Source organism: Lampetra fluviatilis, chromosome 2, assembly GCF_964198595.1.
Source record: "Lampetra fluviatilis chromosome 2, kcLamFluv1.1, whole genome shotgun sequence".
Lineage (NCBI taxonomy): Eukaryota > Metazoa > Chordata > Hyperoartia > Petromyzontiformes > Petromyzontidae > Lampetra > Lampetra fluviatilis.
In genome coordinates this window covers 3333149-3345743 of record NC_136276.1, presented here as the reverse complement: position 1 = coordinate 3345743, position 12595 = coordinate 3333149, and the positions used below count along the sequence as shown (strand labels likewise).

At 45.1% G+C, this 12595-nt stretch overlaps 1 protein-coding gene across 9 annotated transcripts in view; it reads right to left on the bottom strand.

Moving 5' to 3' along the window:
- LOC144939678 (tensin-1-like) overlaps positions 1-12595 on the bottom strand; it is a 122148-nt gene that overhangs the window by 40040 nt on the left and 69513 nt on the right. For all 9 annotated transcript variants that reach the window (XM_078866717.1, XM_078866719.1, XM_078866718.1 and 6 more), the window contains 2 exons: positions 6876-6941; positions 4188-4289 (listed from right to left, as the gene is read on the bottom strand). In XM_078866717.1, the coding sequence (XP_078722843.1) occupies positions 4188-4289; positions 6876-6941 (168 nt within the window). The remainder of the gene's footprint in view (positions 1-4187; positions 4290-6875; positions 6942-12595) is intronic.

Genomic DNA, 12595 nt, shown 5'->3' with positions numbered 1-12595 from the left:
AGCCGGGATGTGTGGGTGTGTGTTTGCTCGCCTGTGTGTGTGTGGGTTGGTTGTGTGTGAATGTACATGTGTATTTTCCTAAATACACAAGTGTGTTTATACATCTGTGTGTACACACATAACTGCTTGTTTCTGCATGTCAGTGAATGACATTTTATTTGGTCCTACATATGAATGATATGAATGTAGGTATGTCTGGTTGTACGTTGCTTTACTTGTGTGTATAGTTTTGCACGTGTGTATGGATTTTGTAATGGTTGCCTTCCCATAGAGATATGCATGAGCATATGTGGTAATCATTTTTGCACAAGCTTGAGGTGGCAGTACTTGTGGTGCAGAATGTACGTGGGTGATGGACATCTGTGAAAAGAGCTTCATAGCTCATCGGATTCCTCCACTATAAATAAAGATTCTGATTCGTGTGTCACGTGGGGAGCAGTGGCACAACGGTTAGCGTGCTGCCCTATGAATCTGGCGACCCAAGTTCGATTCCCACTCACGGCCAACACAAGTGACGATTATCTTAACTGGTCCAGGGCCTCACCTAGATGGACTCAGTTTCAAATGAGTACCTGGTGCGGTGTGTAAATCATCACTATTGGAGAGACAAAGGCAGTCGGGCGTGGTGCTGGACCACCCACCCCCTCGTGTACCGTTCCGGCCTTCATAGGTCCTCGCTAAGAGCGCTTGCCCCAAAAGTCGTTTAAAGGCTATACGGGGATCTTTGTCTTTGTGTGCGTCCGTTACCAGATGTAGCCCATGGCACAGGTCCCAGATGCAACCCCCCCCCCCATACTTCCCCCACCGCTGAAACTACTCCTTCACTGGAAGATTCCACTGACATCATCCTCACTGCTGCCTCCCCTCCTCATCTCCATAGAAAACATTCACCACCCCGAGCCACTTCAACACAGCCCCGTGTCCCGAGAGCTCCTCCACACCCAAAGCCAAGACAACCTCCTCTACACCGTGGACTTAAACCCCTCGGTCCGCTAAGATTACAGACACACACACACAAGTGTAACATTGGAGGGGGCAGTACACCTCATGGCAGAGAGACGCAAGGCCCTGGTGGCAACATGACGTGCTGGAGATGGATGAACACAATGCACAGCAAAGGAGTGTCATGCGGGACACAGCATACCACAGCTTTATGACAGAACAATGAGACAAATGAGTTCATGGCACGATAAGGAGATGCGAGGTCAAAGAACGTAATGGTGAGACGTACGGACCTGTGTTAGAATTACATAAATGGCCTTATGCTCAAACGAAGACATGATACTCCAAATGGACAGCGGAAAAAAGTATAATCCAATACAGACACGGTGTACATTCCATATACATTTGTACATATAATGTGCACATTATGAAACATGGCACATAATACAGCACAGTACATATAAACACCCAAGAGAAGCGCATGAGCATACACACAGAAACATTACCCTTCACACACACACTTAATCATCACCAGATGCCGCCCACAAATATAGCACACACACTGCACACACACACAGTGCTCACACACACTGCACACACACACACTGCACACACACACAGTGCTCACACACACACTGCACACACACACAGTGCTCACACACACAGTGCTCACACACGCGCGCACGCACACAGTGCTCACACACACACTGCACACGCACACACTGCACACACACACACTGCACACACACACACTGCACACACACACAGTGCTCACACACACAGTGCTCACACACGCGCGCACGCACACAGTGCTCACACACACACTGCACACGCACACACTGCACACACACACACTGCACACGCACACACTGCTCACACACACAGTGCTCACACACACACAGTGCTCACACACACACAGTGCTCACACACACGCGCACGCACACAAAAATAACTTTACAAACAATAACCGTGATAACATAAATCTCCTCCTGTCCCAACCCCATCACTCTAAACAATGTTAACACGTTCCATAGGGGGGGGGGCAGCAGGGGCATCTCACTGCAGGCCACTACTGTTGCCCTGCTAAGCCAGGCCGCCCCACCCCTCCTCACCAGCTTGGCCGCCCTGCAAACATCTGGAGACACTCACTCACTCACTCACGTCCCTCCCCCGCAAGCATCTGGGGCCCAGCCCAGCCCAGCCAAAAACCACCACGCTCACTTTCTGCCGAAGCTGCTCAGTGTCGAGGCACCTACATTAGTTGAGGTGGGGGGGGGCATGATATTGTGGGAGGGGTGGGGCTCTTATATATGCACCAGATTTCATAGGTGACAAATATGCAACTGCGTCAGACATCTCACTGCCTAGCATACATCTTCTAGTAGGATTTTCCGACAATAGCATTACTGCCAATTGGATAAATCGAATAACGGTGAAGCACGTGACATAATGGTCGTTATAACGTTAAAAAATGGCTTCAAAGCGTTTCACTACAGCATATAGATATTTCCTTCCAATTATTATGTTCGATACATGTCCTACTGTAACTGCAAGCATGCTTTTAGTTAATGAAACAGCTCATTAAATTAAAGACATGGCCATCTCGAGCAATTTAAATTGAGGGTAACATGGGGTACATTAGCAATCAGAGGTGGAAAACTCAGCATTATATTACAATTGGTGTTCACTTAAGTCATGTGGCCTTCATCGACTTTGAAATAATGGGCAGCAAAATGCATGCATGTAGAGACTGGGTGTATCATATTGGCTGCTCTGGTTGCCATAGACAAACATCTGGCAAGGCCAGTGCCATTGCTTGAACGTCCTCGTGGGATATATTTTGTTTAAGCCTCCCAACGGGGTGGATAAAAAATAAAGCGTAATGTCCCGCAACCTCCGATTAGCCCGGTTCGCTACGAACGGTGAAAAAGAAGTTTGACAAACGAAAGTACAAAACCACGCTCTGCTCGAAATCATAGTGAAGCGTACACACATATACATTTAGCCAAACGAATGGATAATGGATGCTGCGAATAGGTTTAAATTTAACAAGCTACGTGTGATAAATTCCGTCCGATTCGAGACAGTAATAAGCAAGATGCTAACATAAAACCAGCATGCAAGCTGCTTTACATGGCGTCACATCGTGGCTACTAAAGAGTGGCAGTAATACTGTTCTAGCACACGGTATGTTTGTCCACATTCAGACAAATTTAGTTCCGAATTAGTTCACTTCTTCCTCCTTATTTATCAACGGAAACCTCGTGAATGAGCCTGTTAAGCTCTATTGCCTCTTGTTCTCCTTTCATCACTTCATGGTCACTCTACGGGTTGTCAAAGGAAGATAAGCACATTCGTGAGGATGACACAGACTGAGAGAGTCCTAGATTCATTGACAATGGTGGAACAATTTCAGCCGTTGTTATGAAGCTTTTTGTGTCTGGGGGAGAAGGAGATGAATGGGAACCAAAGGTGTAGATGGAAGTGATATGTAAGGAAGATAAGACGGACCAGAAGTTTCACATCTCAGCTGTACGACTTAACGGACAAAGCCTCGCTGAGAACAACACACGGTATCCGTGTCGACATCACGGCGGTTATGATGGCACTAGCGGTTACAGCCCGCAACACCGACTAAAGTGGATATAGCGGCAATAGAGTTCACAGTGAGTCTGAAAGTCAAAGTGTTGTCTCGTCGGTGTGGAGCCGCCTTCTCAGAGGCCGATACCCGGGCGCGGGTGGGTGGAGATGGCTGCCATGGCAATGGAAAACACACCCCACAAACAGCACAGGAGTCCAGCGCCATGTGTATGTGCGTGCCTGCGTGCGTGCCCCGGGCGCACGCGTGCCCAGCAAACACGTGCGCGCTTCGAGGTGTCCACACGTGACAGCGTGTGCACGCACGTGCGGACTTGTGCTCGCGTCCACTACTCCTGGTCCGCCTCGCAAAGGACACTGATTGTCTGATTGGCAACAAAAAAACTAAAAACCTCACGTGGATCTGAATAAGGGCCCATCGATCGACTGATTGATTTGTAAGTATGGATGTCGGCGGTTAGCTGCGCGCGCACGCTTTGCGAACAATGAACCAGTTGTGCGTCTACGGCCTTGAGCGAACAATGCGTGGGTTTATAAACGTGCACATGCATTCAGCGCGGTAGTGATCCTGGCACCACCGAACTGGTAAGCTGAGAGTGTGTGCACGCTGTAAGCTATAAGGTGTAAGTCGATGTGAGTGTGCTCACCATTAGTGAGCTGAGCATGAAGGTCCCCGTATGAGACCCAGCGGAGGATAGGGTCACTGGAACTGCAGTCCACCGTAATGCCCGGGGGTACATCTCCTTTCCCTGAGCACGCGTGTGGGATACATCATCAGTGCACATGGCCACATGCGAGTTTACACGTGGAAACGCTGGCACACACACGCACGCACGCATACACCCACCCACTTAACAGCCACACCCTACAGATGCACACATACGCACCATTCGCCACTTGTTATATTCTGCTGATATACATTGTGTCAAGATTTAATATTAGATTTTGCGATAATTATGGGCTGATTTTTTGTTTTACAAATCAGAGCTAATTTCAAAGGTTTCGGTTTAATAAAAAATATACCCGATTGTCTTGATGCAATCTAATCCTGATGAACAGCAATCCTAAGACACTTTGCAGGCAGAGTAATCTTGATAATGTCTTGAAATTTAAATCACTAAGCTAGTGACCATAACTTGATTGTAAGGATATACTAAATTGGGGTTAATCCATTCACAAGCTTAGTAACATGAACATCACTCTAAACCTGTGTGATTACTGCAAAGCATCTTAGAACTAAACTAACAAAACTCAACGCATCTGTTAATAGTAGTGCCATAAACAGGAACAATATATAATAGGTGACGTCAGTTTAACACGTTGGCTTTCGCGACCAATGTTATTCACAATAAAAAGTATTTTGGGTTAGATCGCCTAAATATAAATATGTTGTTAACCCACCACCACCCGACACAGCCAATCAGTAAGGTTGTCACGTAAACAAAACGTGCCGATTCGTTACTACTTCAGCACACCGCTTGTGTGTTGGAGAGTAAACCCACAACATTTACAATTTAAAAAAACTTTTATTATGAATATGTGACGTTTTGGGCAATGGCCCTTTAGCAGGTAGGAAGGGGGCATTGTCAGAAATATGGAACATTATATATTAATTTAACTTCAGGGCAGTGTGATGTTTGCTGATGAATGTGTTAAGTCTTTGTTAGTTGTGCTTATGTGCCATCATTGCTCGTGCAGTGACCATAGCATTTTTGCTGGTCAACTGAAAGTACCGCGTGTGTAGTTTGCCCGCAACTCTGGCGATTCTGAATCTTAATTTGGAGCTTTCGTGACTGCAGGAATTATTCTTTGGATCTTTCGGTAAAGTCACGTATAAAGATAAAATAATAAGTATGCTAGTATTTAATTTAATTTATTATTTTATCTTTATACGTGACTTTACCGAAAGAACCAAATAATGATTCTGAATCTGTTGCAAGTGGACGGTGATGTCCCTTTAGGGGCGTGTGCGTGTGTGGGCGTGTGTGTGCGTGTGTGTGTACGTGTGTGCGTGTGTGTGCGTGTGTGTGCGTGTGTGTGTACGTGTGTGTGCGTGTGTGTGCACGTGTGTGTGCGTGTGTGTGCGTGTGTGTGTACGTGTGTGCGTGTGAGTGCATGTGTGTGTGCGTGTGTGTGTGTGCGTGCGTGTGCGTGTGTGCGTGTGTGTGTGTGCGTGTGTGTGTGTGCGTGTGTGTGCGTGTGCGTGTGCCATCGCGGACTTGCCACCGGCGGCTATAAGGAGTGGCCGTCAGGGTTCACATCTGTGGAGGAGGCTCGTGAGAGTGACACTGTTTGGGCAGCTGGCGGCAGCAGCCGCCCTCCAGAATTAGCGCGAGGTGGGAGGGGTGACGCTCACAGCAGCGAGCGTGACTCAAACGCAGCAAGTGTCTGCAGAAATGGGCACGGTCGATTTGAATTCCAGCCATTTATATTTCTCGTCCCAATCTGCTCAAATGTGTCACGTGATTTCCTGTAAATTGACAGTTTCCACTTCATGGAACCGTACTGTGCACCAAGACGGGCACAGATGCTGTCATGTCGTCAGTAATATTTCGTGTTGAATTACAAATGTACTGTCCATTCTTGTGCCGTTAAAATGAACATGAACCGATTCAGTTCATGTGCAGCTGCAGGGTGGATTATTAAATCGTAGGAGCATGAGAAATGGAAGCTGCTTTTGAGGTCCTTCATCCAGCAGTGGATTGAATATGAATGATGATTATGAGCAGCCCAGCACATAGTGTGAGCTTTGTCCAGCACTTTGTATGTCACGACATGAATTTGCTAATTCACTTCATGACATACTACACCACCGGTTAATGTTTTGACTCAGGGTAGAGGCACACCAGGTACATCGAGATAATTTTTATTACTGATGCCGACTGATTGTACTCAAGCCTGGGTGGTGGGGATTGCATCTCAGAGCACTAACCGCCATAACGCAGCTCACTTTAATAGTTGCCCAAAACAGCACTTGCCTCAACAGTGCAATGAAGCTAGGAGATGATCGTTATCTTCATGTGCATGTGTGTTTGTGTGTTTGCATGCATGGTGAGCAGTAGTGTAGCTCACGGTCAACACCAGTGACCATTATTTGAACCGGTCGCGGGCCTCCCTTAGATCGAATCAGCCTTAAATGAGTACCTGGTGTGGTGTGTAAACATCACGACTGGAAAGACAAAGCGGGCCGGGTGTGGTGTTGGCCATCCACCCCCTCGTGTGCCGTGCCAGCCTTCATAGGTGCTCGCTAACAACACTTGCCCCGACAGTCCGTTCAGGCTATATGGGAGATCTTTGTCTTTGCATGTGTGCGTGTGTGTATGTTGCTTCCTTACCAACATCATGGACTGGGCCAGAGGAAAAGAGCAACTCGACCTGGCCAGAGTCTGGGAAGCCAGGATCTGAGGTGCCACATACAAACATAGAACAATAAATATATCATCGTCAACATAATTTATTATTTACATGGTGCCTCCCATGCAGCACATCTGGAGGTAACCAAGACAATTCGTCGCTCAGACCAGCGCAAGGCAATAACCTCACCAAGCATCATTCTGAAGCGAGGAATCATGAGGCAAGCAGGGCCCCATGATGCTTGGTGAGGTCATGACCTTGGCATGCAGTTTCGTTCATCTCCTTCACTATCCTTTGAACCGCATTGTTGTTTACTTGATAAACACAAGTAAGTTCGAAACCATGTTTCACGTAAAAGATATTCGAGGTGTCTCGTCTGTCTCATCCACTTATAATGTCCATAATGTCTCCATACCACACATTCTGATGAGTGAACAATGTTCTAAAACCCCCCAGAAACGTTAACCATAAACAGACCCACAGTGTCATTTATAAGACACCACAAAGGACTTCAACTGGGGTCTAATGAGTGCACAACAACATGTGGAGTTAGAAGGAAAAACACGTGATGGGCAGGGCATCTGGTTGTACAGAGCTCTAAAGATGAAGACTTTAGTGAGTTTTTTTATTTCATACATTTTAATTGTACTCCGTATGCTTTTCACAAACAGTAAAACCTCGTTATTTCCGCATTTGATCATTCGTAATTGGGGATCATTCGGCGTGCGGGTGCACTTTCGGCATACATACAGCATATTAGTCATTCGCCATGAGCCGAATTGCCGTACCGAATGGTACAATTTCGGCATACACGTGGAGCGATATCGCGCGGTCAGCGTTCGTGCCGCAGTGCAGTGCCACATCAGCTGATGTCGCCTGACAGCGTGTAATGTGGTGTAAAAGTGTCAAATAATTTAATTGTTAAGTGAAAAAATGGGAAGTTTAAGTTAGTGTATTTTGGTGTTTAAGTTTTAATTTAGTGATAAAGTGAACATACAGTACATTAAGTGCATTAAGCCTTCTCCACGACCTACTCTGTCACCTACCACATGGAGCCTACCACATCCTCCTCCTTTGCCTGCAGTGCTGGTTACTGATGCTAAGTGTAACTTTGTTTGGAAAATAAATTTTGGAAAACAAATTTTGAAGTTTGTTTCATTGAGTCAGGAGGCACTGGGGGGTACGATTGTACATAATTCAGAATAATGGATAATTCGGCAAGGCCAGAGCCGAAATAACAAGGGTTAATTGTATCATTAATATAAAAAATATATATCACTATAAAACATACCAAATTAAAATGAGTAGAATTTATTGATTGGCCGTGGATAAAATGTATTGGCAGATTCAACTGTAACTAAAAAAAAATCGCAAGTTAAGACAGAGGAAAATAAAAACACTGAAACATTAAATATTTAAAGGAAAATATTAAAATTAAGTACATTTGCATGCCCTAGTCCAAGCATAAAAATATGCTTGACTAATCAACACGCAAATTAAGTAATTATATACCTACTGTATAATTTCAACATTTACAAAAATGAACATATGCTTTAACATATGGTATAACGTGATGAGCAGCACACTGCACATGTAACATGCAACTAATAAACAATAACTACTGTGATGTACAGCTCTTTGTCAATCCGCTACCAAATGAAGCCCCGTCCCATGCCGCGTCAGTCACGGATGTTGTCTGACCACACTTGAGCACGCTGGTCCGTGCGTGCTGCTGAAGGTGGTAAGTGGGGGGGGGGGTGGTGCAGGACCAGTCCTGATACCACTCTCTGCCGATGTTAGCCGTGGCCAGGAAATCAAACCTACGTCGCTGGGTTCAACATAGCAGTGCACTAACCACTGCGCCACCGCTCCACCCCTCCACTTTGCACCAGCCGCAGGTGAACACATGGGGTACGAATGTGCGCGCGCACGCACACGCGCGCATGCGCACATCCTTCGTGCGTGCAGCGCATTCGCACCATGAAGCGTGCGCGTATCAGGCTGCGGCTAAAAGTGGCGGTGAGGTGCTGTTTACTCGTAGCGCTCGCTCGGCTAGGAATGTAGCTCTCCTTCATCTCCTGGCATTCCAACTCAAGGGCTATGCAGTGTTTGGACTGTGCAATCAGCTGTTTACGCAGTGGACATTACAGAAGCAGCAGCAGCAGAAGCGTTGCCAATAAGTACACTGTGGGGGGGAGAAATAATGCGGACATAAATAGCATCTGTCCCCTGTCACTTCTGATGGGTTGTCAGAGTGGAGACAAAGAGGCACCCCCTGCCGGCAAGAGGCCCCATGGGGGCAAATCCCATTTTAAAAGATGTAGTTACTGGTGGGAAAGTGTATTGTCTCAGCGGGGATAAACAGCTAGCTGTCACGCAAGACGTCTGAGTGAGCAGAATGGATGCATTCCTTTATTTGTAACCAAGTGTGATCATGTTTAGTGACAAGGTTGCCAACCAATTTAAGATATCTGTTGGGAGGAACACAACCGGCTGAGCACATCGAATATGTGTATACCCAAGGCAGTTACTGAAGGCAAGCTGGAATCAAGGTGAGCAAATAAAGAGGTGGGTGAGAGAAGGTTTGATGAATCACTGAGATTAATCACAAAAAGAAAGATATGCACCTGAAGAATTAAGCTGTAAATCAGGTACGTGTTCCCTGCGTTGTCATATGAATCAGAAACGTGACATGTTGGCAGAGAATGTAACGACACAAAATACAAAACAAGCGTGGAGAGGTTTGCGCCTGGAATTGAGGAATGTAAGGAGGAACACGTGGATCAGAGAACGTACACAAATTAGAGACATCGTGTTGACTGTTAGGCACAGAGAGGTTGGGCAGGGCACGTAACTATGAGGGATGATGATGATGATGGCCAGGGGTCGTGACTAATAACATACTGGCAGCCAAAGCAGGGAACACACCCAGAGGATGTACACCACGAAGGGGAAACGTTAGATCAGCTGTTGTGCCGGAGCTATATGGATTGTTGTGAGTCATGGTGACAGCTTGGGGGAGGCCTTCATCCAGCAGTCGATAGATCATGGCTGATACATGATGATAAGCTTGTTCAAATTAATGTTAACGTGCAAATCAGACATCTTTGAAATAAAATTTCGATTTAAAGCTTTCGTGACTGCAGGGATTGGTGTTCTTGGTTCTTTCGGTAAAGTCACGTAGAAGGGAAATAATAAAATAATAAAATTTAAACATAAGCAAATAAAATTCTCACGACGTTTCGGCCATGGCGGCTGCTTGCATAGTGGCCGAAACGTCGTGAGAATTTTATGGTATTATGTAAACATTTTATTATTATATTATTTCCCTTCTACATGACTTTACCGAAAAAACCAAGAATATCTTTAAAATTACACGTGGAGGGAACGATAAGGAAAGGAGGTGTAGGTTCCATTTTTTTTTATTTTGCGAATAAGTTCTCCTTAAAAAAAAAGTGGTCTAAACGCAGCATATACGAATATAATGCACAAATGCGTGCTTTGCCACCAATGTTGAGGTACCATGAGCTGACGCTCAACTTGTAGCGGTTTGTATAAGGAAAAGGGGGTGGTGGTTTCACAGATCCAAGAGGAACTAATCGTGAGGCCCCGATTCACCTTTGATCAGTTATCAAAACCACACAGCACAGTTAAATAATGTGATGCTGCTTCAGCGAAAAATACTTAAGTTAAAGATTGTTTTTTTCAAATGAAGTACCTGTTAGTTAATCCAGCCTTGTTTTTTTTCTCTCTCTGTGATGCCCTAGAGGCCTAGACAGACAATGGGGGGGGTCACGCTGCTCACCACAACTTTCGCTTATATACGGTGGAGGGGGGGGAGTTGGTGTCTGTAGCATTTGCCAAGGTCTGGTCTACGTTTCGCCCTGGGTTTCCTTCTCAAATTTGATGATTTTTTTTCCCCCCTCACTCATGAAAAGTCAGGATATGCCAGCATGACGACGCTAGTGGCTGGGTTGCGGTGAGCGGGACATAACATCCTGCACTGTCGGGAATTTAAAGCCCTCGTGAGTCACGGGCTAATGTTTACGCCTCACTCTGGCTTGTTTTCAGTGGGATCTGTGCTGGTGTTGGTTTACGGTTTGACCCTTGGGGTTTTTTTTTTCACAAATAAGATTTTATGTTATACGTTAAATCCTGCAGCGTTATTAGCAAGAATGTGAAGGATAAGGGGGGGGGAAAGGCACGATTAAATCTCTGGATTTTAAAAGCTCTGTGATTTATGGTCATGACGCATTAGGTTAATATTATAATGGATTTCTATGGCTTAAGTATTTGTCCGTCTGGGTATGAGCTATAAGGGGACATACATAGTTACAACAGAAAATTAATGTTTAATGCACTTTGCCCAATAGGAAGCCTCTATAAATCTTAATTCGCGTGCGTTTAATTTATGACAGTTAAATACCTCGACTTAAAGCTTTCGTGACTGCAGGAAACTCTTTTTTTTATTCATGATGACGAACGCTTGTGTTGCGATCGAAACGTCGTAGTTTTTTTTGTTATTTTTGTTATTTTCCTTGAACCTATCTAGGTGACTTTACCGAAAGACACAAAGAATATAGTTAAATACCTCGTTTAATAGTTGTGAAATATCCTTCAGGAGTCTGTACTCCTCTGCAATGTTGATGTTTTATGTCTTTGGTTTGTTGTAGCTAGCAAACTGGATTAATGGATAATCAGTGATGAAAATAAAATAAACTTAAACTATGTGAAATAAAATAATAATAATTATTGTTTTATTCCCAACACATTTCAATATAGATAATGGTAATTTTAGCCATCTGAAATAACCTCATACAACTTTAATCTGCCAGTGTCTATTCACAATCGTGTGTAAAATTACTCCGTCATTATTAAATGCATTGGCGGTAGACGTAGCGCCAGTATTATTTCTATTTGTAACAGCAATAGCAGAGCATTAGCAGCAAGAGCTGCAAAGTTTATGCTTTGAAAATCACTTACAAAAGTGGGCAGATAAAGATCACGCATTGAAAAGGAATGGACAAGAGAAAGATAGCAGAGAGAGAGAGAGGGTCGCATTACAAGGGAGATGTGGAGGACCTTAATAATTCACATGTTGAGAGAAAAATTGATTCAGGGTGGTTGAGATAAAGCTAGAGTCTGGCATAGCCTGGGAGACGACGGGCAGCTGTTACGAAGCGTGAAGAGCGGCTGTCTGCCTGCGATATATAGAGATTGTCGAAGGGCACTTGGATTGGGAGAAGGAGCGCACAGGAATGTCCGTAGGCGGTTTGTGGTTCCCACAAGAGGTGAAATAAATTCGGCTTTCAAAAAAAGAAGAGAGGAGCACGAGGCAGAATCCACCGCAGTGAAAAACTAACGTGTGTTCGCCGCTCACTGCAGAATGTGCCGCGTGTGTGACGGCGAGCGTGGTGAGCATAGTCAACAGCCCAGTCCCTACAAGCCGTGCGGTGGTGATTTTTTTTTAGGGGAAATCATCAATGTCCAGGCTGTCTGAAGAGTAGATGTTAAAGACCCTTTGCGGTCTTCATTCACGAAGTACGCTACTGGGTGCTGTTGGTACCATACACAAAATGTGAGCTCTTACTTGCAAACACTTTTTTTTACTGTATTTATTTAACTCGGGTTAACCAATTTTTACCTTGAAAATAGATAAAGAATTTCAACAACCTCCCTCCTGGATAAGTTGAAGGACACT